The sequence below is a fragment of the Pararge aegeria genome, chromosome 2, assembly GCF_905163445.1.
Source record: "Pararge aegeria chromosome 2, ilParAegt1.1, whole genome shotgun sequence".
NCBI lineage: Eukaryota > Metazoa > Arthropoda > Insecta > Lepidoptera > Nymphalidae > Pararge > Pararge aegeria.
Genome location: NC_053181.1, coordinates 8,042,574 through 8,068,860, shown reverse-complemented (window position 1 = coordinate 8,068,860; position 26,287 = coordinate 8,042,574). Strand labels below are relative to the sequence as shown.

At 36.3% G+C, this 26,287-nt stretch overlaps 1 protein-coding gene across 12 annotated transcripts in view; it reads left to right on the top strand.

Annotated features, from left to right (window-relative positions):
• Positions 1 to 26,287, top strand: part of LOC120632383 (low-density lipoprotein receptor) — a 298,871-nt gene that overhangs the window by 248,008 nt on the left and 24,576 nt on the right. For 9 of the 12 annotated variants that reach the window (XM_039902254.1, XM_039902249.1, XM_039902267.1 and 6 more), the window contains exons 3-12: positions 8,214 to 8,336; positions 12,733 to 12,855; positions 16,740 to 16,966; positions 18,636 to 18,903; positions 19,850 to 20,101; positions 21,164 to 21,464; positions 22,496 to 22,714; positions 23,074 to 23,218; positions 23,859 to 24,068; positions 26,070 to 26,268. In XM_039902254.1, coding sequence (XP_039758188.1) covers positions 8,214 to 8,336; positions 12,733 to 12,855; positions 16,740 to 16,966; positions 18,636 to 18,903; positions 19,850 to 20,101; positions 21,164 to 21,464; positions 22,496 to 22,714; positions 23,074 to 23,218; positions 23,859 to 24,068; positions 26,070 to 26,268 — 2,067 coding nt within the window. Of the gene's footprint in view, positions 1 to 8,213; positions 8,337 to 11,645; positions 11,766 to 12,732; positions 12,856 to 16,739; positions 16,967 to 18,635; positions 18,904 to 19,849; positions 20,102 to 21,163; positions 21,465 to 22,495; positions 22,715 to 23,073; positions 23,219 to 23,858; positions 24,069 to 26,069; positions 26,269 to 26,287 lie in introns of all 12 variants that reach the window. The other 3 variants (XM_039902255.1, XM_039902252.1, XM_039902256.1) reach the window with 2 other exon arrangements.

The window sequence follows — 26,287 nt, the reverse complement described above, 5'->3', positions numbered from 1 at the left end:
CACCATTAGGTAGTTTACAAAGTTGCACGCATGCTTATCGTTGAAATACTTTCATTATCCCAAATTAAAATAGTTATAAATAGTTTTCATAAAAATCAACATGGCGGATGTATTAAGCCATTTTTTAAATGAGAAAATTAGTAAAGTGATTGCCAGTCGTTTGTTTTGTAATAAAGTACGTACTTGTTACTAGAAGTTTTCTACTAACAGTCAGTTGAAGAGTTAAACCCTCCAACTCTGAAGATCTTTATCAATACGAGACCGACATGAAGACGAAAGCACAAAGTTTGAAAAAATTGATATATTCACCCAGTGTAAAAGATCTACGAATAAATCGATGAAATATTGTCATATTTCATTTCAGAAAACATTACCAATGTAGTTAAACATTAATGAGTATTCCTGAATTAGGTTATTTTTAAATGAAATTAAAATAATATAAGTGTTTAACAAGTGAAATATGAATGAAATATCCATATTCACAAAGTGAAAGCCTTTAAAGTTCTCTACAAAAAGTATTTTAGTGTATGCCTTTACAGACGCGGCAAACGCCGAAAGTCCACTCAGTCCACGAAGTTGACTTCAGAAATCCCAAAGCTCTACGAGTTACAAGCAAATATTTACATATAGAACCTTCTCCATGTCAATATAAAAGGTGAAGCTTTCTATTTGCGTGATTGACTGTTCATGAAATAAATATCAAACGGCCGACAATATCCGAATAAAACGAAAATAAGATATTTATACATGTAATGTAGATAAGTTGTAGGCACATTATTAGGTATACCTTTCTTTAGACGTTAGCTTTGGAGATACTAATTATCTCGAACATTGTTATAGTTAGTCGAGCATACTTACGGATAAAATTCTCATTAGATACATAATTGTTATTGGCTTTTATTTCAGTAGGTTTTTCTTTAGGGACGTTTAAGCTAGATACACATTGGCAACTCGGTGCGAGTATCCTGAACCATTTTTTTTATGCCCAGACACGCATTACTAATGGGTACACGACATTGAAACACATCGGGTTGCATATGTGCCTGTGCACATTAGACCGGTCGTTATTTTGTACTTAGCATATTTTTTGTCACAAATGACGGCGATGTCGGGCCATTTTCTTGGTCCGTCAATAATCACTAGCTTAAAAAGTCTATTAAATCACAAACAGCGTCGCCATTTAACCTTTAGAAGATTAACTTTAAATACCCCCTATCCCTATGTGTATTGATGTTTGGCGGGATTTATTCCCATACTTAAAAAGCATTTTTCTTTTATCTTTAAATGATAAAGACCAACATACCATAACAATTACACTAAAAGTTATCGCGTAGGTACTTGGCACGTCGTAGCGCATTGCAATTGATGAGGTACTTTTAGAACCATTTTAGTTTATTTTGTATGGACCTTAAGATGGCCGGGTGTATCTTCATACAAAAACTATCGGTAGATCATTCCATTAAAAATAACTCTATGTCTTACACTGATCTAAATATAGCTTTACCTTCTTTATTCTGTGGCTCTATCCTAGCGTCATGTAAATCTAATTCAAAACAATATTTATGTTTTGTACTAACTTTATGATTCGTTAAAATTTAAAAATCTTGGTCAAAATTTACAACTGACAAAACAAATAGGTACAGATATTTATTACCAGCTATTGCCCGCGGCTTCGTACGCGGTTTTTTGCTTTTTCATGAATCCTGCGGGAACCGTACATTTTCCCGGGATAAAAAGCAGCCAATGTGTTAAGCCAAAGTAAAATCTATCTCCATTCCAAAATTAAAGTCAAATTGGTTCTGTAGTTTTTGCGTGATAGAGTAAAATTCATATATCTATTCATACAAACTTTCAAATTTACAATATAAGCTATATCTAGCTTAGTTTAAAATTTAGAACTATTAGTTTTAATAACTTTTGAATGGAGATGAACCCTACAGCCTTGAAGTCCTTACAAAATGAACTAAAGTGACTATAAAATATATTAGTATTTCCAAGTCCATTATGGGTTTTTCCATTAAAATATATATGCTGAATAAAATAATGTATGCTGTTTCCTTTTCATTTATGATATCACATTTTTCATACAGAGAGGAGTAGGCGGACGTTCACTTCCCACCCCTATCCGTATATGTCATATAAAAACATGATCCTACTTTACATCGATTAAAAATTGGAAATGATGGTCTTATTATCGTTAAGTGGCCTTCAATGTATCTACCATTAAACTCTAAGTTCTTTACCTTTATATTGCGTCATACAACCTATATATTGAACAAGCTATATAATATCAGCATCGTTTATCGGATAAAAAAACTAGTCACTTATAACAAACATAACTTTTATATTTTGAGAAAATATAGAATGCTATCCCAAAAACTTTTAGACTCACCTACAGCATAAAAAAACACATCTTTCTACACTGACGCTAGGTTACAAAGAGCGCTGTTATAGAATGATCGATAGTCTTTCAGGGCCTAAGTTGATAATAACATCAATGGGTATCGGGAGTGTAGCCTCGGGCAATTTTATCAGACCAATTTTTGTTGCTATTTCATATCAAAGTGATTTCGCTCGACGAAAAGACATCCAAGCAACTAGCTAGCTAAAAGGCGTGATCTTATCATTTGAAACGAACTTGTATTGGTCTAAGCGTTGAACTGTTTTCTTTGCTGAGTACCATTAACGGCACAGTGATGATTCATTATTTATATTAAACACTCTATTATTAGTTTTATGTTTAAACGAAGGTTAGTCCAATAGACTGACGCAGTGGTTCTCGGTATCATTCGTAATTTAGTTTAATAAATAAATAATAATTCTCATATAACTAATGCCTAAACGCGTAAGGAAATTAAAATAGTTCAGCAAGGTCGTCCAACGGGTGCCTCGAGCGTCTAACAAAGCCAAGAAGAGGGACAAGCCGTGAAGGTTTTTAGTTCGGGTATGCTCCTTTTACAGAGGGGGAGTCCTTAATAACTTCTGTCCTGCCTAAGGGTCGGAGGTAGCCTGTGCACAAAAAAAAAGGTAGTTCAGCGAATGTCTCGCTTATGAAAATAAGACTTTGGTACCTACTTTACGGTCCCAGATTATTAATATGCGTCTCTTACAATAAAATAAAAATATCAGTGACAAATGTATCCTCTTTGTAATACACAGATTTTTGTTGCAATTAACATTATTTTTGTTACATACTTATACATACTCTAAATAACCAAAAAGTTTCTCAAGACGGTACTTAATAAATAAATAATTAATCTCTAGTCTTAGCTTGGACCGATTAGTGATGAATCAATCATCAGTCGCCGTCAGCTTAAACAAACTGCGTCCCTGCATTGCGACCGATGGAGGAATTACCATTCCGATAATGGAACCCTATATCCGACGGATTAATTAACAGTTCACTATCTCTAATCTCCTTGTTCTATTGGTACGGCTTAAATGGATAAATAATGCTCAACTATTGATTTGACTGAAAGTTATTTTCGTTTTTACTTTATATGAAGATAGGCGCACTGACACTTTTTTATACACTGGTATGGGTTGTCTCTATAAATTACAGCTTAAATTTTTTCAATCCTTATACTCCACACAAACAGATCTTCTGCAATGTATATTAATATAATAGTAGTAAGTATAATACATCATGGAATTCCGGTAAGTAACGCCTGCTTCTATCCAATATAATGGTGTTAATCAATTGGAGACAAAAACAAGGCGATAATAACGCACTGGGCCACCGTGGTAGACAACGGCCTTAACCCCTTCTCAGATAAGAATAACTTCAAGCTTCCTTCGTCAATTGAAGTTGATTTTAAAACCTTAAATATCTATATTTCATTTCAGTAGAATAAATAATACAATCTTAAATTATTGTGAACCTCGATTACTTTAAATATTTGGCTTCAAAAATTGACGAATGCGTCAGGTTTAAGCTTGATCATCAACACATTTTAATAATATTATGTACAAAACATTGTAACTTTACTTATATGGTATGGATAACTAATTCGTTAACTCAATCCCACATGCATTTAGTGTAGGAACGTACTTAGTAAACAAACACTGAGTTAAGCAGACTGAAAAGTAAACACTTTGGCATATATACGAATCCGTGAATCTATATTTAAAGTTAACTAAGTGTAGGTAACAGTTTAACAAAAAATAAGGAGGCACCTGGCTTTCAGAGATGCAATGGACGAATGCATTAAACGTTAGGAGTTCATTTGCATTTATTATGAAGAAGATAAGCGCGGCTTAACACAGATACCTACCGTATCGCGCACTGTTCACTCCGCCTAGTAGCCTTAGTGCAAGATTTTCTCCCTCGCAATCGAGGAGTCGTTACCGAGTATGGAAATCCTTGAACATCTGAGTAAAATTTATCTTATTAGCATTGTATTAAAGATCAAATTGGTCTACAATTATAAAGAATTTTTAGTTTGTACTTTTCAAAATAAGGTTGTAAAATCAAAATCAGATATACAGGGTTTGCGATTCTAAAACTAGTGATATTAGATAAATTTTACTTTTACAGAGTTTGACATGCGAAATCGAATCCTCGATTGCGAGCGAGCAAGTATTGTACTAAAGCTACAGTAATCTACGTGTTCAACTTGGTTATTACCCGTACGTTTCACTGGCAAAATAACTTGTAAAATTGTAAGATGTGCCGTAACAGCTCCCATAGGATTACCGGCACGTTATTATCTTAAAAGGAAACTCAACAGACTTCGGATTATGGTGGCTTTTGTTCGTGATATGACAATCAATAAATGTTTCATCATCGTCATCATCATCATCAGCCAATGTGTGTCCACCGCTGGACATAGGCCTCTTTCAAGCAGTGCCAAATTTTCCTATTTTCGGCTTTTCTCATCCAGTCGATGCATGCCACTTATCAGAGGTATACCGACACGCGGTCTCCACTCGAGGCCCTTTCGACTCCATCGTGCATCGGTCCTCCGACAAGCGTGACCAGCCCACTGCCACTTTAGTATGCTAGCCCGAAGGGCTATGTCAGTTACTCTAGTTCTTTGGCGAATCACTTCGTTACGGATCTTATCCCTCAAAGAAATACTAAGCATAGCTCTTTCCACAGCACCTTGAGCGACTTATAGTTTGTGAATCAGCCTCGCTATCAGTACTCACGTTTCGGCACCGTAAGTCATGACTGGCAGGACGAATATAAATAAAACAAATGATTTTATTACCAATACGCACTTGGCCAGCGAAGTAAGCTACACTCTCTGAAAAATCAGGGAGAATGCTCTATGAATTGTAGGCCGACAATGGTTTGATATTGTTAGAACATTTCTGTGCCCACTGGTGGACTTACTATCGTGTTGACCGAGTTCAATCCCCGGCTCGCACCTCTCAACTTTTCGAAGGAAAACATCGTAAGAAAACCTGCACCTGAGAGTTCATTATAAGGTTTCAAAGGCGTGTGAATTCCGCTCCAAGCCACACTTGGTGGACTACGGCCAAAACCCTGCTCATTCGGAGACCCGTGCCGTCGTAGTAGGTCGCTCTTGGTTGATAATGATAAAATGTTTATATTATCACCGAATCTTTGTTTCTTCTTGTTGAACTCTGACAGATTAATCTTAGAATCAAAAAGGCTGGTAATAAATAGATCACCACCTTTTTAAACTTAACGTTTATTTCAGACTTCATATCAAAGAAAATGTTCGAACTACACAAAAATGTGCGTGTGAACACGTGTATGCATTCTAGGACCTAATTTTTTTTTTAATTTACTATATTCTTTTTGTATGTACTACTATATTCCCCATAAATCAATAACGAATTACAATTACAAATGTGGATTATGGTTATTAGCACAGAGTATTTATTTTATAAAATACTCAAAAGTACCACAATCAAGGAGAGAAGAGAATTTTCTCCAGGAGAGAAGAGAATTATCCCAGGAAAAAATTGTCAAACGTGGTGGGGACGTTAAAATAATTATAGCAAACCACCTAGTCATGTGCAATGAGTATGATTTTAATTATTTAGATTTTGTTTAAATATCATCGTAGCTAATTCCTCATTATATAAATCAATAGCTTAGACGTCAAAAAACTTAAAAACAACTAAAGACAAGAATACATAAAAGGAAAAGGTGAATGACTGACTGTTTGACTGGTCTATCATCGCACAGCTTAGGCTGCTTGGTGTACAGATAGCCATTAAAATGTGGATATCCACGAAGGATTTTTTAAATCAAACTTTTAGTGAGCGTCGCGGGCTTGTAAATTATAAAATTCTATTCAACTCATACTAATAGATATTTTTAGAAACGTGCAAATAAGCTTTAAAATTCTATACAGATTGGATTGAAACAAAGACATAACATACGTCATATCAAAGAAATGACTGCCTACATATTATTATCTTTGAAATAAAACATGCAAAGGAAAAGATTTTTTACCTATGTTTATAAAAAGTAACAATCCCAAGGAAAGGTAGATAGATGAAAGGCGAGAATTCTTACCGAGCTTGTTTTGTACGAACAACGCGTTATACGATATAGCAATCTCTGGCGGTATACTCAAATTTATTACACGGGTTACTGTAAAAGGGCTACGCACCCGGCATTCGGGTGATATTATTCGGAGAGTGTACGTTTTGCTTACAAATTGCTCGTCGGTGCGTGCGAATCACTTCAAGATAAGCCTGCTAATATACTTCAATTTTGTTCTAAGCAAGGCAAAACTCGTAAAAAATAAATTTACACATTTATTCCTTGAAGTTACAAGCATCTGTAGCAGTACTCTAGCTATAATAAATCTACGTATCTATATAGTGACGTTGAACTCACGATTTCAATGTCCCCTGACGGCAATATTTACATAACGATATTATTATTCTTGCGAGAATTTCCCGCTCACAGAACGTTCACACCTGAATCGTAAGATATTTATATCTAAGTAAAGGAGAAACACGAGAAGTCAAAAAGTAATAATAATTCTATCAATTTTTAAATTGTAAATGCGATATTATTCTTGTTTATTTCTATAAAATATAATAATGTTATATAATAGTGATCTGGTCAAGACCTGACCAGATCACTATTATATAACATCCCTACTCCCTAGCCATCCTGTATTACGTATCTTTAATATAAACACACACACAAACGAACAAACGCACACACAACAAAACAACTCAAATATATAAAATACACTAAATCTAGTGGAACATTTGTATAATTAGTGTACCATAACTCGGAGGTGGGCGGTGGTACATGCAGCACAGTTTTTACTATTGCAGTGCCACCCTTGCTAATTTTTTGAGTGCCATTGTAACTGTTCCAAATAAAAATTGGCGTGGATCACTTCTCAGAATAATAAGGATCTAGGCCCTAGTCCACCACCAAGGCAAAGTGAATAGAATTCCCACGCCTTTGGAAATATTATAAAGAACTTTCAGGCACTCAAGTTGCCACACGATGTTTCAAGTGATATTTGCTAAAACGCACATAACTGCGAAGCGGTGCGTGCCGCTAACTATCACAGATTACATATTAAATTAGTAGTATAAATATTTTTGCACATCGATATCTATCTACTCGATACTAAATTTGAGCATGCAAAAATAAGCTTTATGACGAACAGCAAAAAGTAAGCTGCTCTCTACGATAAGTTGACCAAGAGTTGCCTACTGGTAGTACACCTTTGGACGACCTTTTGCCTGGCGCGGCGGTGGCCGATGTGAATTTAAGTGGGAGATCCAGGCTTTGATCCCGGCAGGGGAAATTTGAGAATTTATTTTGACGTGCTACTATGGGTTTAAGCTCTCCGGTAAGATGTCGCGTAGCAACGGATGGGTTTATATCGACCGATTAGACGTCCACGCGTGGTCGACTGATTGGCGCCGCGTTCCAGACGATAAAGAAGCGGAGGCCTTTTATAACCCTGCAAATGGATATACAATTCTTTTTTACCGGAAAAGCGCCCAGGAAGCGTTCCTGCGGGATTTAAAAATAACCAGTGTGTTAGGTATGCACGGATTAACAGCCAAAATCGCTCTTGTCGAAATTTGTATGGAGATACCTTGCATCTTGGAGTTTGATAAAGGTCACAGACTACTGACCCGGGAAAACGAACAGCCCCCTCGAGATTTTTATTTAACGGCACAAACGCGAATGAATTTAGTAATATTATACTTCCTTGAATAAATTTAAATATTGCATTTTATTTTATTTGCAGAGAGTCGCACGTGCACATCGTCTGAATTTCGATGCAAAACCGGCCGCTGTATACCGACATTATGGCGTTGCGACAACGAAAAGGACTGTTCCGACGGATCCGATGAAGAACCCAGCACCTGCAGTAAGATTCCGATGTTACATTTTACCCCTCGAAGCGTAAACTACCTACGTGTCCCAAACTAAATCGAATATGCTATATTTTTACCTCTACGGATTACTTAATCAATGCACCTATATAACTTTATTGGAATTGGTCCCAGCGGCTATTATGGAAATATTAGACAACCAGGTAGAACGCCCTACGAAAAATACACCCCATTTCACATGAACTTTGAAAATCTAAATTTTCAAGTTATAACGTTAGATGGAACTCTTAAATTTTCTGAGTTTTATCATGTTAACAGTTGAATATCACTTCTTTACCGTCGTGAGGAAACCTGCATGACTGAGATTTTTTCGATGATTATTATCAAAGGCGTGTGAAGTCTATCAATCCGCACTTGTGGACTTCGGCATAAGTCCCTCTCATTCTTAAAGGAGACCATGGGCTGGTAATAGATTGGTTATAAGTTGATTGAAAAACAGTTTGGCACACGTAGGATGTTGGTTTAAAATAAGTATATATAAATAACTAAAACATATAGCGAACGAATTCGTCTAATAGTTTCAAACAATTTTCTGTAGACACTTACCTATTATTCCCCAAAAAAACAATTATCTGGCGATTTATGTAGAAAGTTTTTAGGTAGCACGTTGTCCTTAGCGGGTCTTCCGACGTGGATTAAAATCTTAATTACGGTTCGGAAGTTTCATGGATTAATATTATAATCTTTGCCCTTTCGTCTACCTTCTTTCAGTTATGAGCTGTGCAATCAAGTAAAGAACATTCTTTTATATGTATGTACATAAAATAAAAAAGTACATTAAATAAAAAAAAATTATAAACATTATTGATGAGCAATATTCCTATTTAGGTTTTAGGGATAGATTATACTTATGCTTAAATAAATTACCATTTATTTTGCCAACATAAGTTATGTTTTATTAAAGCGATCCATAATGTGAGGGTAAATGAATTTCGTAACAGTGTCATGTCATATTATAAAGAGTATTATCGTACAACAAAAGCATTTCAGCTCGTATTTCAATGATTATTTTTGATACCGAAGTAGGTAGGTATTGGAATTTAAGTTAACTCTGGTCCGAACATGTAATTATTGCCTAGGTACAGTTTAGAAATGATCGGTCAATCTCACTTTCCCCCTCCAAAACAAGACTCCCTTTTCCACCAATAACAATACATATAAAAAGCCTGTGGGATTTAAGGTTTTATTTCAGTGGGAGGGTCGTTTCGACCGACGGCCGCAACTTTGTACACTTAACTCCAATGTAAGTCGACCCAACATAATGGAAAATCCTTTTATATGTGCCAGGACACACAATGTTTTGTACTAGCGTTATAAAATAAATATAAATCGCCTGCGGGCAATTGACACTCAGTTAACTGGTAGCTATCAAAAGGTATCTCTAACACTGAAATAGATATTTGAAAGGACCTTTTGTCGATTGAAGTGTATTACCATAGATATAGCTATCTAGTTTCAATCGGTCAATCACATCTTTTATTGGGATAATATGTACACATTATCCTATTTATCTCGTCCGGGAAAGAACTACCGCCACGCTTTTTTCTGCCGCAAAGCATCTTTGTCGCAATACCGTGTTCCGGTCTGTTGGTCGAGGTTGCCGAAGTAATAACAGGCAAAAGAGGCTTAACACCTACGCCTTAAGTTGACGGGCATAGGGTGGCTTTGTAGGGCGTGCTACTTGCATCCCCTGAGATGTATTGTAGCGATGATTTTCCACTAAGCATCAGGTAGGCCATCTGCTTGGTCCGGCAATTTCTACTGATAAAGTAAAATCTTTAACTGGGAAAATATGTACAGACAAAGATGAAAATTTATTGAATTACTAGCTATTGCCCGCGACTTCGTCTGCGTTTGATTTTGTTTTTTGGTGTGGCATTCAATTTAGTTGTAGTTCTCAAAAAACAATTAAAGTATTCAGTATCGCTAAGCCTTAAATGAGGGGTTTGCTGTTGTCCGCTGAGGAGTTCTGTCCTCTATCTCCAACCACATTCATCAGATCTACACAAAGCTTGGGCAAAATTAAACACATATTATAACCTCTACAGAAATAATTATTTAAATCGGTTATAATTTGTCGGAGTTATGGTGTAAAATCGTCAAACACTTTCATCCCCTCTTCCATACGAACCGAGCTGAATGTCGGGATAAAAAGTATCCTATATTACCTCTAACACTTCAGTTTTTGCGTGAAAGCGTAACAAACTAACTTACATTCACATTTATAATATTAGTAGGGAGTAGGGATATGACACTCGTATTTTGCCGTTAACGATGCGAGTAGGTACTTAGCCACCTAGTCCAAAAAGCTAACTATTAGGTATACTTAAGGAGCATATAAATATTATAATTATAAAAATTGTAAGGGATTTAGTCTTCTCAGAGGATTCGGTGGTGTACTTAAAAACTACAGCCATACGATAGCAATTTTCACGCAAAGGACTTTAATGTGTTTTTAAGATGAAGTACAAATAATAGAAATGGTTAACATAGCGATTTGATTTTGAAGCAACTAGATATAAATTTATTTATAGAGAGGATTTAGTTTCTCCATGTAATGATGTTAAGCCCCTACAGTTTACTTAATTTATTAGAAGCGACGCGACGTGTAGCAACATCGTGCTGGAAATAAGGACTATTTAGTACCCTTAATTACGTTACTCTCCTTACTTAGCATAAGCATTTATGAATTTACATTAGAAAGCATAATACTGAACATTATAAACGAGCTACGTAACTACATTATTTTCATTATTATAAAATAGAAATGATAATAGTGTTAATCAATTCTTGAAACTTTTACAACAAGCTTTTTTCAATTCATTTGTGAGTAAGGGAAACGACAATTTAGAAGTAAGGTTTCCGGCTGGTTTTTGACCGACTTTTTGTAGGGCGTATGCGTTGCACTACTGCAATCAGTGCATTCTTTTTTAGGTACAAAAATCGGCCACTAATTTTCGGACGTGGGTGCCTACGCTATGGCTTTAGGTAAAAAATCATGAGAGTAACTTTTAGACTAGATCCATCTATCGAGTTAAGACACTTATCTTACCCGTTAACAAGGAAATTATATAGTATCTAAGAGTTGATCTGTTAAGATGTTAGTAATAAAACTTGATCATTGAATCATTGTTATAGTTAACATACATCCATCTAATTTGGGCGCCTTATCTAGGTGTGATAAAGCAGCCAGAAGTTCATCTGAGGATATAATGATAGCGTAATTTAAGTATGTTAGTTTAATTAATATTTACCGATAGTCCAATATTAATTTTATTGCGTAGAAACAAAACGCACATGTCCCGAGCACAGTTTTGTGTGTGCGGACGGGCAATGCATACCCGGCTCGTGGCATTGTGACGGTACCCCGGACTGCACCGATGGCTCAGACGAGCACGACTGTGGTAAGAAAATTATTTAGCTGCCTCAGCATGTGCAGCATGGGTTAACATTGGCTTTGGGAATTCAAAAATTGGGTAAATCGTTTTCACATAATGGCACGTTTTCTCATCTGGGTCGAATATAAAAATACTCGTAGTTAATTCTACGTCCTGCGTCGTAATGTCGGCGGATCGCTGAGCGAAAGATTTTGAAGTAGTGAAAAATCAGCATCTTTTTAGAGAGCACTCGCTCCGAGTCCATTCTCGCCGTAAAAAAAGTTCCAGAAAAGAATAATGCAATTAAAATTTAGGAGGCCGCCACAAATAGAGTAAAACGGAAGTCAAATTAAAAATTGAGGGGTCGTAAAATTTACTTTAAGAGACCGAGCATTTACTTCGTTCACTAGAAAGTTTTTTTGGAAAGTATATTTTTTTTGCTGAAATGTAGAGAGGAGTGAGTTGTGAAATTTAATTAACGCAAGGGTAATTTATACTCGCCTTTGTTCTTATAAAAGATATTTTCGTAACTTAATTAATATTTAACTAAAGTAGAATGTTTTGCAATTATCTATGAAAGTGATTTTACGTTTTCAATCAACGATATTATGTGTGAAAATAACAACATAGGTCACACAATATCTTTTGCTTCGAAGTATTGACACATGATATTTCTATTTAATAACATTATTATAAAAGTATGGGTTGCCAGTCTGAATATAAATGTTTGCTATTCACAATACGCAATCAAGTTGTGGTTACGTACAGCAACATAGTTGAAATAGTTATAACACATATACGTTCGTGCAAATAGTGTGTAGGCACTCGTAAATGTTCGTAAATGATCAAAACATGTAGTGATTTTAATGTATATTTTAATGATCAATGCAGGAATGCTGATGCGAGTATTGGAACACTATCGTTGAACAGTGTTCTAAATCAAATCACAGTCATTATCGCTTTACTGAATACCATGCATGGCTTGAATCTACAGAAGTGGAGGCTTGCGGTCCTGAAGAATTCACATGCAGAGGGAAAAGGGGTGAATGCGTGCCTCTCACTTGGATGTGTGACGACAACGTGGATTGTTCTGATGGGTCCGACGAAAAAGCATGCAGTAAGGGTATTCTCATTAAATACAATACTAACAGTATTTTCAAATTATCAAGGCACGCACACGTACGATATTTGGCTTACACACTATGCGTTACAATATCAGCTACCTATCAGCACATTTCATTAAATTGTACGTGTTAGATATCGTACTGGATAGTGTGAACCCCTGTATCACAATGTGTTTCATTTTGCACCATCAATGATTTATAAGTATTGTGCTAACTCATGTGTGTGGTTTAACATTCTCATAGATTTTACTTCCTATTTCCTTCTGGTGATATGTTTTTATGCTATTTTCAAGCTGTGGATAAAATAGAACTTTTTCCGATCTTACTTTCGTATTTGTTATGATGTTATTATTTAGTTATAGTAAAGAATTTCTCAGTATAACTGAAGAAAATACCCATCTCGCGAGGGATAGCTTTCTTTTTCTTCTTTTAAGTCTCTCGGTAAAACCGTGCAACCGAGCGATACCTTAGTGTTCCGATTCAATGCTCTGTAAATATCCCGTTTGAAATAAGCTTAGGTTTAGGATTTAAGGACAGTATGACGTAACAGTCGTAGAAATACCTTATATATAAAGAATTGTAAATGGTGCAAGTTAATGCTGATCAGTTATTAAAAGCAGCCCCAAATTTATATGAAAAATACAATATGGTCATTTTCAACCTCAGGGTATGATATGCTTGCATTGATGATAATTTTCTTAGATCTATTGTAATAATGATTTGCAATAACATTGATATGTAGAGTATGAATTTTATTTCACTCAAGGCGAGATTAATAAAGGAAAATGTAAACGGGAAACTGGTGATAGTATGAAGCGGGTGTCCCCGCGATTGTGGGGTGTTAAACCTGCTCCCGCCGTCATATTACATCCGTTCGATCAAAATTGTTTACTTTCTCGACCACGATAAAACTTTCTCTACTCAGGTGAAACTGCACCTACCTACTTCAAGTCAATATAATGACACTTATCGTCTTTGATCATATCTGAAGAAAGGAGAGATTAAATTCTAAACAGATGTTATACATTACATGATTCTATAGAAAGTAGGATTCGATGAATTACATACCATATTTACTATATAAACATTAAGGCTATCCCTTCACGAATTGTTATCTGCTAAAATGGACAGACCCAATTTAGCAAATGAACAGATAACAAGATGGGTAATGGGTATATAGTGACTTGAATTGCTAGTCGAATATAACAAGTAACTAAGTATAGTAAATAAGGAATAATATGCGATGGTTTTTTAACTACGAAACATTACAAACGTTGTGCAACCCATTTTAATTCTCTCATATGAAGCCGACCATCTGTGACAGTGTTGTCACGTAAGGAATAAATTCCAGTAGAGAAAATATTTTAGAGAAATTTTCACAACGCAATGCATTTTTAAAATAAAATTTCGGTAAGGTAAAAATATTTTTAAGTAGGTAGGTACATACCTAACGTCAATATTAATTTATATGTACCTCTACTTGCATTCCATATTTCCCTGCGTTTATTTTTAAATTTCAATTGATAATATTCTCACTTTTTCTCCTAAACGACGTGGGCTGTAAGTTGTTTGGACAAAGAAATTTAATTAAACTTAGAAAAGTAATATACAAGATGGAAATTTCAAATAAAAAATGGAATTTGTTTAAGTAAAACACTTGGATTTATTGAGTAGTTTTTAATTAAATTCATTGTGGTCATCTGGATATAAAGGTCAGGAGTTCCAGAGCTATATTGTTCGACAAAATAATAGCAGCAATTTTTTTGCGTTTTCTCATTACACTGTTCTTGGATAAAACTTATATTTCTCCTTCATTACTTGGCCACTTATAGCTTGCCTGAGGAATGCTTTAATAATGCCTGCACCCTTTTAGCTTGTATTTTTCATGAATTACTAGTTGCTCTCTTTGAAATAATTTCTTTTGCCGGGTTTTCATTTCAGCCTCATAATTACCGCTCGTAATATTAGTAGTAGTTTGTAAAGCTTATAATTTAATGTGCCTACTAAAAAGGTTTGTAATATGTTTTCCTAACCAAACATAACCTAATTATTGTATATATTCAGGTATTCCACATTTTGCGCTCTATTAAATATTATGAAGATTATTCTATTAAACATTGTTGATATTGATATAAATTATTAATCTCCATTATTAGAGGGACTAAAATGCTTGTATTTTTTATCGTACTTTATATATTTTTAATTTTTCCACGCACATGCAAATAGTGGAACTAACCTGGATCTACGGTTTTTACACTAAAGTTTTTTTACTAAATTTGTTATTGGATTGTTTAAGAATCGAATAAACAAATGTCTATCGGCTCGGGTAAATTAGCTAGGTACATTAAATTGGCTTCGGTCCACCCAGCAACAGACTAAATTTTGCATCCGAAGCCGCGTGTTTTGCGATAGGTGTTAGTGCGACCTGCAATACATATCTGTGCGTGTCTGTGCAAGTTTGGCTGCGGCTACTTATCATCGCATCCACAGACGTACCGTCAATAGATTAATTAGAAATCAATAAGGAAAATCAATGTACTACCTTCTGCCATATCTCTTGGAGTATAACACGCCATCCATCTAAGACTGCATTGTCATTTCCGAAGCGCTAACTTGTCGATGATTAAACATAAAAAGTATCATGGCGCTTGCAACTTAATGCCAGCTAAAGATTGAAAGAGCGCCATCTAGTTACAATACTCGGAAACAGTATAGTCAATAGATGGCGCTCTATCGATTCCATATAAGGCGAAGTTTACTTTTACGCGATCGTTTGAGTAAACGTAGGTAGAAAATCTCACACTTGACAGCCTGTTCGAACATTTATATTGAAGAGCACGTGCAAAACGTGGAAAAAGTTGCAAGCGTTACTATTTCACGCAACATGAACATAAAGGCGATATTTGAAACAACGACCGCGCCTTCTCGAGCGAGTTCCATGTGAACTCGCATTAATAGTGTCTAGGAATTAGGCACAATACTCTATCTCTATCATCATAAGTGCATAGTGGCGTGTTCCGAGTGTTCCAGTAGAGTAGGTATTAAGCATAGTATATAGAATAGCAAAATCATTATCTGTGTGCTTTTATGCATGTATGTATGTAGTGCACCGTTTTTCTATTTATATATGGTGAACTGATGCGTTGATTTAAGAGTTGCATGTTCAACTACAAAACGTGTGGTTCTGGTTTCGATTTTCTCACCAAGGTTATATAATATAACATTGGGGTTTCCCGTGCTTCGGAGAGTACCCTAATCCTTGTTATCACTAACATGCGATAATAATAGATAAAGCCCACAAACTAGAAGGGTATCTAAGCTCTAAATCCTTCTCTCCGATGAGAGATGCTGATTCTTATCTTAGTGGTACCATTGTAGGTATATCTAGTGCCTACGCCAATAAAGCTCTTGCTAAATCAAATCGCTTATGATTTCTTTGTAAGCGCTTATGATTATGAGCTAGACAGACTGATAAAAATATATAATGACTCCACGATTCAGGTTAAAAATGGCGGTAGTACACAGTATTTTTTTTATTATGGACCATCGACAGCTCCTTTAATTTATCCGATCTACAGTAACTCCGATTAATATCTATTCAAAATATTTGAAGGGTACTACACCAGAAACAACTAAAACATTAATTTCTGCATCTACTTACCGTTTTGGTAATGTTTGCATGAAAGGACTGCAACTGATTGAATTGATACCGCCGTGTCATCGCGCCGCCGACACTCGATATAGGATGCCTCTTATACACCAACTATTATTTGTCAAGTAGATATTGGTCAAATAAACTGGGTCACTGTTTTACTACGAAAAAGATTCACCGTGTACGGTTGGAGGATGATAATTTAATATTTAAATTTGTAATTAGATGAAACATGTCGATCTGACGAGTTCACATGCGGAAACAGCAAGTGTATACAGCAACGATGGGTCTGCGATGGCGACGACGACTGTGGCGACGGCAGCGACGAAGTGAAGTGTCCAGCGCCCACTTGCCAGCCTCATAGTCACTTTACATGCGCGGACGGCCACTGTGTTACGGCGCGGTGGAGGTGCGACGGAGATATCGACTGCCCCGATGGAAGTGATGAATTGGTGAGATTAAGCACTTTATTTTTATAACTTGCTCGCGGTCTTTACGGTTTTTTTACAAATCCCATTTGTTTTCCTACGATAAAAAGTAGCCTATGCTACTCTCCCTCCTTTCAACTATCTCTATGCCAAAAATCAAGTAGATTGGTTGCTTAGCTAGTGCGTGAACGAAAGACAAATAACTAGCACACACACTTTCGCATTTATAATATTAGTAAGGATAAAATAATCTAGAGTGTTTTGTATAGCCAGAAACACACGTTAGACCTAGTAGGTCTGGACCTACGTTGTTACGACGTCGGGTGTTGTATAGCGTGTGTAGGTTATCTTTCTGGTCGAAGAAATTTCTTTGAATTAATGCTACTACAATAAAGTAAGTTAGAATGGAGATAACCGTAGACCGTGCCTAGTCACAACCCTAACTACATATTCGTAGATGTGCCTAATTCGTAGATTAAGGGTATGGATTTAAGATAACTGCCAAATATCCCTAACAAGGCCGCTAAAATCTTTGATCCTCATTTGGATCCTTCAGGAAACCTTCAGGATCTCTTGGTTTATAAAGAATATACGTTGCAGGAGGCTGCAGAACTTAAGTTAACTCTAGTAGGTACCACACAACGTAGCGCCTCAGAAATCTGATATAATATTATACTTATGAATCTCAACTAATCAAAGTTAAATAATATTTTACCGCCAGTGAATAACCTTTTAATTTATACTAACTTACTCGTAACTCAATTTATGCTCGAACGAACAATTGATAACTTACAAAATAAATTCAGCAAGCGACGTAAAAGTTACAAACTATACTAAATGATTTTCAAGCGTTGCGGCACAGGTGCTTTGAAGCTCTTTCGCGCGAAGTGCCTAATGCCAATATAAAATGGCATTAAATGCAATTTCTGCGCTACCAAAAGAATAACAACGAAATCGTATGGTGCAACTTTGGGGTTTTAGTCGTTACTTTTTATAGAGTACTAACATTCTCCTCTAGAAATTCAAAATGGTTAGGTTTAGCTTATACTATTATCTTTGCAATACTTATAACAACTCAAAAACACAAAATAAAATCTATTTTCATTATAAATTATCTTTGCAATAGGTACTTATAACAACTCAAACGTACAAAAAATAATCATTATAAAAAGGGGAGAATAGAATGGATTTTAACATTTAAAAGGGCTCCGTGTTTTCTAAAACAATATAAGTTTTTATATGCATATAGTTACGTACATAACATCAAAATACTTAATGCAAATATAGTAAAATACTTATTATATAATATATACATATAGATACGCATAGGTATAATTTGTTTAAATTTATACATTGATCTTTCTTTATTACTTCTTTAGACTAGTTTCTACTAAATACTACTTATAAAGCTTTTCTAAAAGCGAGCTCTGTCAAAAAACTGTTCGGGGAAGTAACTACCTACTGCAAAACTATTTTTTTCCTGGTATTAAGAAGTAACTTCTTGCTTTATAATGTTCAATCACACTGCTATATAAATAGGTAGAAGATCTGTGTTTCTCGATCCCACTGACAAGGCTGAGTTGATTAGAATAAAATATGGCACACAGACATACCATGGTCCATGAAAAAAGTTCGCGTCATGTCGATTTTGTATACTTCATTTAGTATAACTAGTAATTACTCTTGATTTCAGAAATGTGCCAGCCCACCGAAGGTGATATCACCATGCATCGCCACAGAATACGAGTGTAAAGACCGCATGACATGCGTACACAGGGCTTGGGTTTGTGATGGTGACCGCGACTGTCCAGACGGTGGAGACGAAGCCCCAGAAATATGTAACGGTAACCGTACATGCAGAATTGACCAGTTCCAATGCAAAGATCACAGTTGTATTCCGGGAGCATTCTATTGCAACGGAGAAAAAGAATGCCCGGATGGCAGCGACGAAGTTAACTGCAGTAAGTATGCATTTATTTTTATTGTATGCAAAAACGTTAATCACTTTTATAGACTCCCTATTAAAAGCAGTTCTGTTTTTACATTCCGGTTTTTATTATGGAAGCCTTTTATTACCTAAATATCATACGTACCTAATTTAAAACTAATGCGCCGATGATTCCAAACACTCTGGTCTAACAGTCCAGCCTAAAAGTTGGCTATAGGCCAAAAAAGATCAACACTTCGATTCAAAAACTTGCTTGTTGGATCAAAAGCGTTTATGAGACTACTCATAAAAAAAATGTACCTATGCACTAGCATAGGTACATTTTTTTTTACATTATTATGAAGTTTCTAAATGAAGGAGTCCAATAAACAAGATTTACCGAACTTATCAAAATTAAGCTTAATTTGCTATACTCCGCGAAAAGCAGGAGAATCTGTGTGGTGTAATTTATAATTTCTTCAATCCCTATACCCCACACCAAACAGATCTTCGGCAATATACCCTCTACGCACGTTTCGCTCCGAAACCGGAGCATCATCAGGAGATGTTGACTTTACAATGAATAATTGTTAAGTCACCATCACTTACCTGCTTTTCGCGGAGTATAGCAAATTAAGCTTAATTTTGATAATATATCATGGATTTCCGCAAAGTAACGCCTGCTTCTATCCAATATTTACCGAACTATAACGCTTCTGACAGAGCTCGTTCAGTTAAGTACTACCGCCGTGTTTATTTCTGCTACCAAGCAGCTTGGTTGCAGTGCCATGTTCCATGTGTTTGCCGGTGTAATTACAGGCACATAAGGCTAAAACTTACGCTTCAAGTTGTTGGACGCGGGAAGTATTCCTTGCATACCCTGTAAAGTGTTGCCCCGTTCATAGGGTTAGGTTTCCATCAAGTAGGCAATCAGCTTGGTTCGTTAATTAATACTATAAAAGAAAAATCTATTATTTCAGCACGACCGAAACCTGTGTGCGACAAGAGGACAGAATTCGATTGCGGTGGCGGAATGTGCATACCGCTGTCTAAAGTTTGCGATAAACATCCAGACTGTCCCAACTTTGAAGATGAGCCTCCAAACCGATGCGGAGAAAACGAATGTGCCAAAAGCAACGGTGGATGCACACAGCGATGCGTTGACACGCCTGTTGGTTACTACTGTGATTGTGAGAAAGGATACAAGCTCACCGATAACAGAACATGTGAAGGTAAATTAATCGATGAAGTTACTTGAATTATTATACATTCTTAGGCTGTAAGTCACATCAATATTCCGGCCATACAAAAATACATACAATAAGTTTTAAAACGTATGTTTTGGGTTATGGTATAAAGCATCATATGAGGAGTTCAGTGTCATAATAAGCATTAAATTATTTCGAAATCGAGTGACACATTAAAATTTGTTGATTACTAGGTATCAAAATATGTTTAGCCATCCTAGTTAGAATTCGAATTGTTCCCAGTTAATTTATATAATACCAGGCAATATAATTAACTTTACAAATCCCAGGCCTATGTTCGCGTCGAACAGCGAACTAGAGCATTCGCTCCGTCCTGATTAAGCAGGAATTAGCATTATTGGAACCTAAAGCTGATAAGATGCGGTTTGGTTGGAATTTAACATGATTGGTCTGTAATCTGTATGATAAAACGAGCGAGAGTTTAGTTAATATCTACATCAATGCCAATAAAACGAAGTAAGTCGTGTTGCGGTTACGATAATAAGTTTGGAAACTATTATCAGTTCTTATTACTGCGGGTACTTGTTACTTATATCGCTTCGGACGCGTCCGTGCGAGTGGATTGAGCTTATCATGGAGGGTAAACTTTTGCGAGTCTCATCTGATTGAGGCATTACTTTAACATTACCGGTCAAGGTATGGAAAAAACTTTAATATAAAGTTAATAGATATATTTGTACATACCTTGACGTCCTTAAAGTGAGAAATTTTAATTCAGAAACAAGGGCGTCAACAATATACAAATAATAAAGCGATGGCAGTAAGCTCTTAATGGACTAACTTAATTTTGTATTACGAGCAAGGAATTTGAACTTTTCCAAAAAAAGTACTTAATATAATATTCATTTATCCGAAATCTTGTATATTACATACTTTGTTATTTTGTAGCTTGAAGAAAATCTATTTAAATGTGTGAGCACTGAGAAGTAGGCACCTTGTTCCTATCCCATTCGAGAATGCTTATAATATTGTATGCAGTTACTAATTACTACTTAACTTACTAACGACTTAATGTATCTTTTTCAGATATTGACGAATGTTTAGATCCGGGAGCCTGTTCTCAAATATGTATTAACGAAAAGGGCACCTTCAAATGCGAGTGTCAGCCTGGCTACGCAAGAGACCCAATGGATAGAACCCACTGCAAGGCAACCGAAGGCCATCCTTCACTTCTATTCGCTAGACGGTTTGACATTAGAAAGATCAGTCTCGACCATCACGAAATGGTGGCCATTGTAAATGATACCAAGTCGGCTACTGCGCTTGATTACGTCTTCAGAACCGGAATGATCTTTTGGAGTGATGTCATAGAAGAAAAAATTTACAAGTAAGTACAGTTCCTTATTTCTATTAATGTTGTATTTTGACTCTTGAATAACCAAACTCAAGTCAAGGCGAAATTGAATTATTATAGCCCTAAAAACGGCTCTACCGACTGACTGAAATTAAAGATTCAATTCCGATTTAACACCACTATCAAATTGCCAGTTACGGTTCTCGGTTCTCTCGACGAAATAAATTATATTTATTAATATTCATCAGGATGTCATCAGAATAATCCATTTCGGAAAAGGCCCCTGGATATAAAATAAATTAACATTGATCCGTAAACGTGACTTAAACGCGGGTTTTTTTCATTTGATCGGATACAAAAGCGAACGAGTCCTATCGACGGTGTGTTCTATCGACTCTATATTTTGGAGAGTGTTCTGAAGAGTTGTTTGCATTGATACCTCCTTCCCTGTTTTCTGACCGAACCTCACGCCGCGGAAATAAATTTCGTGCTCATCATCTGGATTCCTGGTATTCTTCTACTATTCACAACACCAGATCATTTCTACCGCGTACTTGCAATTTGTGGAACAATCTCCCATCTGTTACTATATAAGTCGGTATAACTAATAAAACTTTGGTTATAATGAAAAAATAAAAAAGCCTATCATTGTTTCATCATCATCACAATTATCGATCCATAAGCGGCCCTCTACAGGCTACGTAACTCCTCTCAGAATAAGAACGGTTTAGGCCGTAGTTCACTACGCTGCTGGCCAATTGTGGAACTCTCAGACATGCACGTTAAAGCAAGTGATAAAGTCAAGGTCATACTCAAAGATATCCTTATTCAAGTAGGCCCATAGATGGTACTAATGATGCGTACATTTAACATGTGTTTTATTAAAAATGTGTCGCGGTAGTAAGATAAACTAAAAACTAAAGCTACGAGTGTTTCAAACGCGCCCTGGTCTAAAAAGAAGCCAAAAAAACTTAGCCGGGTGTTCTTTTTTGTTATCACCATCTCACATTGTCATTTAATTGCTTAAATTAAAAATGTACTAATACTGCTCACTATATTCGCAGGGCACCAATTGATGAAGGCAGTCAACGGACAGTCGTTATAGGCGATCAGCTCATCACCTCGGATGGACTTGCAGTAGACTGGGTTTATAACCATCTATACTGGACAGATACTGGCAAAAACCACATCGAGCTATCGGACTTGCAGGGAAACATGAGGAAGATTCTTATTCGGGACCAGCTTGAAGAGCCGCGAGCAATAGCATTGAATCCTCTTGACGGGTAAATATATAGCCATGGAAAAGTCATCGCCGTATAAACATATATACAGGGTTAACAGAAAACTCTTGGACTGGTAGTTCTTTACATTACAACTTTGAACTTTTGTCCTAAGACTTTTCAAAATTAAGTTTTCAGTTATTTCATACAAAAAAAAGCGTGTTATTTCTGTAAAGTGATAAAACACTGTGAAACCAAATGGGATTCGACAACGTCGAGTAGTCGGGCCAGTGACCGCACGATAGAGTTGTGATTCGCACGCAGTTGCCGATGTTACATTACAGAGTAGTATTTCACAAACCATCGAGCTGGTAGGAAATCTAAGTAGTAGAATGAAAATGAAATTATTTTATGCCTTACAGATGGATGTATTGGACAGACTGGGGTCAAGTGCCGAAGATTGAACGCGCTGGTATGGACGGCTCCCATAGACAAACCATAGTGTCCTACGACGTGAAATGGCCTAACGGTCTCACACTAGATCTTGTTCGCAAACGAGTGTACTGGGTGAGATATTTGCTGTTCTATCATTCTTTGCTAGCTTCGTACAATTTCGCGAATGTTTCCTACCTACCTATTTGTCTGTTTGTTTTTTCAAGATGAAACTCTAACCAATGTCCACTTACTACGTAGCTAAAATGACCCATCTGTGCATTTAATGTGTTAACGAAGTGAAATTCTTACTTGTTTACTTTTATTTGGTCGGTTATATATCTATTACATAAATTTGGTCGCAAATTTCTAATAAAAGTTACGTCTACAATAGCTGGAACACAATATACAAAGTACCTAATAATTGACGGAGCGAGCAGCCGTGAGCAGATCATAATTAGGAAACGATCGGCTATAAACATTAAAACACTTCCTACAAAATAGACCTATCTATCTATCAACCTCAAGCGTTAAGTTTCATGTGCCTATAACTGTACCTACGCCCTTCAGACTGGAACACAGCAATGCTGCTTGGCGAAGCATGGCGGTAGTACTTCCCCAGACAAGCTCTATGACAAAAAGCTAGCTACTCCTAAAATATTTAGTAACTAATAAATTAATACCGTCAACTTCTTGAATGACTTGATTTTTCAATTCTTTGTAAGAAACTCCTACTAATTTGTTATTGAATTTTTGCTAATTAAATTGATAACAGGTTGACGCTAAATTGAACACCATCTCGTCGTGCAACTACGACGGTACAGGTCGACGTGTCGTCCTCTACTCCACCGACTTCCTGCGGCACCCGTTTTCGATTACAACATTTGAAGACTCAGTGTACTGGACCGACTGGGACAAGACTGCTGTTTACCGCGCCAACAAATTCAACGGGAAGGGAGTTGAAGCCATCACATCTACACATACGGTAATTTAAAGAATTTTGGGGATAATAAAATGGCCAATTCTCAGATACCAGGTTTTTTTACTCAAGGAAACAGCATGGGCAGGAGGCATTTTTCTCAACGGGGAAAGAACAAAATGTTTATATTTTCCACGGTTTTACTTACTCTCCGAGTAGCAGGGGTGGGCATAATATACCTACGTATAATATTTGCCGTGCTTTGCCAGGTGATGATTTTATCCCTTGTCAGCGGATATCACGGGTGTCCTCTCAGAGTGAGAAGGTTTTATGCCCTAGACTACTACGCTGGTCAAGTGCGGATTAGTAGTCACACGCCTATGAGAACATTATGAACAACTCTCAGGCATGCAGTTTCCTCAAGATGTTTTCCTTCACCGTTTAAAGCAAGCTATATTTAAATTGCTTAAATTAAAAACGCTCATAACTCCGAAAAGACAGTGGTGCGTACCGGCAGTGGCGTGCATAGAGGGTATGCACAGCGTATGCAGATGATAAAAGCTGAAGAAAATTGCCAGTAAGAGTTATAAAAAACTTAAGGATAGGCATTGTAAGGGTTATAAAAAGCCTACCATTAAGTATTTATAAATCGCACTGGAGATATTCTTCATTCATTTTATATCATCTGCATACCCTGTGCATACCCTCTATGCACGCCACTGCGTACCAGGGCTCGAACTCGGTCTCCAAAGAGGAAAGCCGAAGCCTTATTTACTAGGCAATCACCACTTCATACAGCAGCAACAGAATTAAGGCCGGCCAGAGGTACAGAGTTGATAGCCGAGTTCGATTCCTGGCACATAACTTCCTTTATCTAATTATTGTGAGTTATGTGAGTTTTAAAATATTATTAGCTTTTACAATAAAGGAAAACATCGTGAGGAACCCGAATGCCTTAATGTTCTGTATAAAGTTCTCAAAGGTGTGTGACTGACCTGCGAAGTTTTTCCATTGTCTCCTGTCATTGGTAGCCATGGCAGGGCATGGATTTTTTTTAAATGGTTCCGAAAGACTCGCCCTTTTTAGATCGCAAACGATTGTCCTGTTGCAAGTATTAGTTTACTGGCCGAATCTCTTTTGTCCGGAAGCTAGGTATTTTTTGTTTTTAATTGATACTTAGTGACAAATTTCGCTTAAATTGAAAAACATCCATTGGCCTTCATGAGAAATTATTAAAACATTTACCTAAAAGGAAAATTGGTCGATTTTTTTATTGTTTTAACTTAAGTAAACTTATGCATATTTAACAAAAAATATGGTCCGTTGGTGTGCTTCGAATCAAAGTTTATAATAATATTGTAACAATAAATTCTATAAGTAACTTGCTTATCCGCGGTTTAACTCGTGTTAACTAAAGCAAAGTTATATTGTCCTCGCGGATATCTTACTCACAAACGTCCCTTAAAATGGATTTTTCATTATCTCTTAAAAATTGTGACTGAATAAATTGCTGTAAAGGCAAGGTTTGTCTACACAAGGTTTTCTTGACAATAAACTGACTTTTTATGTTATGCATTATGTTTTTTTTTTATTATGATTTACGCCTAAAAATGAAAATCACATTTAAATTTTTATTAATAGGTAATTTTACTGAGAAGTAGGTGGAAATGGTATCGCGTAGTCAGTGGCGTGCACAGGGTTTTTTACCAGGGTATGCATAAAGCACTTGAAAAATCCTTCCCCTTTATGAGTTATACAATAAATTTAGGGTAGTCAGTGCTTTTGTGCATTTATGAGGTGCGCGTAGTTAGTTTTAGATCCATTAAAGACCAATTTCGTTTTAGAACATACCAAGTAGGTATTTACATTTTGCAAACATTTCAGACAGCGCACACGAATAAAGCAACATGTCTTTAATAAGTTTAATGTTCCTAATATCATGTTTTCACGAATGTATAGTTTTATTTTCATTCCATATCATTTATCATTCATTAAGTACATACTTTTTTCTAATCTATTTCGAATGATGGTTTAATCTTTTCTAATCAAGATTTTCTTTACAAACAGCTTCAAAATCCGATGGTGATCCACGTGTACCATCCATACCGTCAACCCGATGGTGTGAACCACTGCGCAGCTGTCAACGGCCACTGTTCACATTTGTGCTTGCCTGCGCCCCGGATAGGCCCCTACTCACCAAAGGTTTCCTGCTCCTGCCCCAACGGTTTACGACTTCTGCCTGACAACCAAATGTGCGTCGAAGACAGTGAGTATTATTGCACATT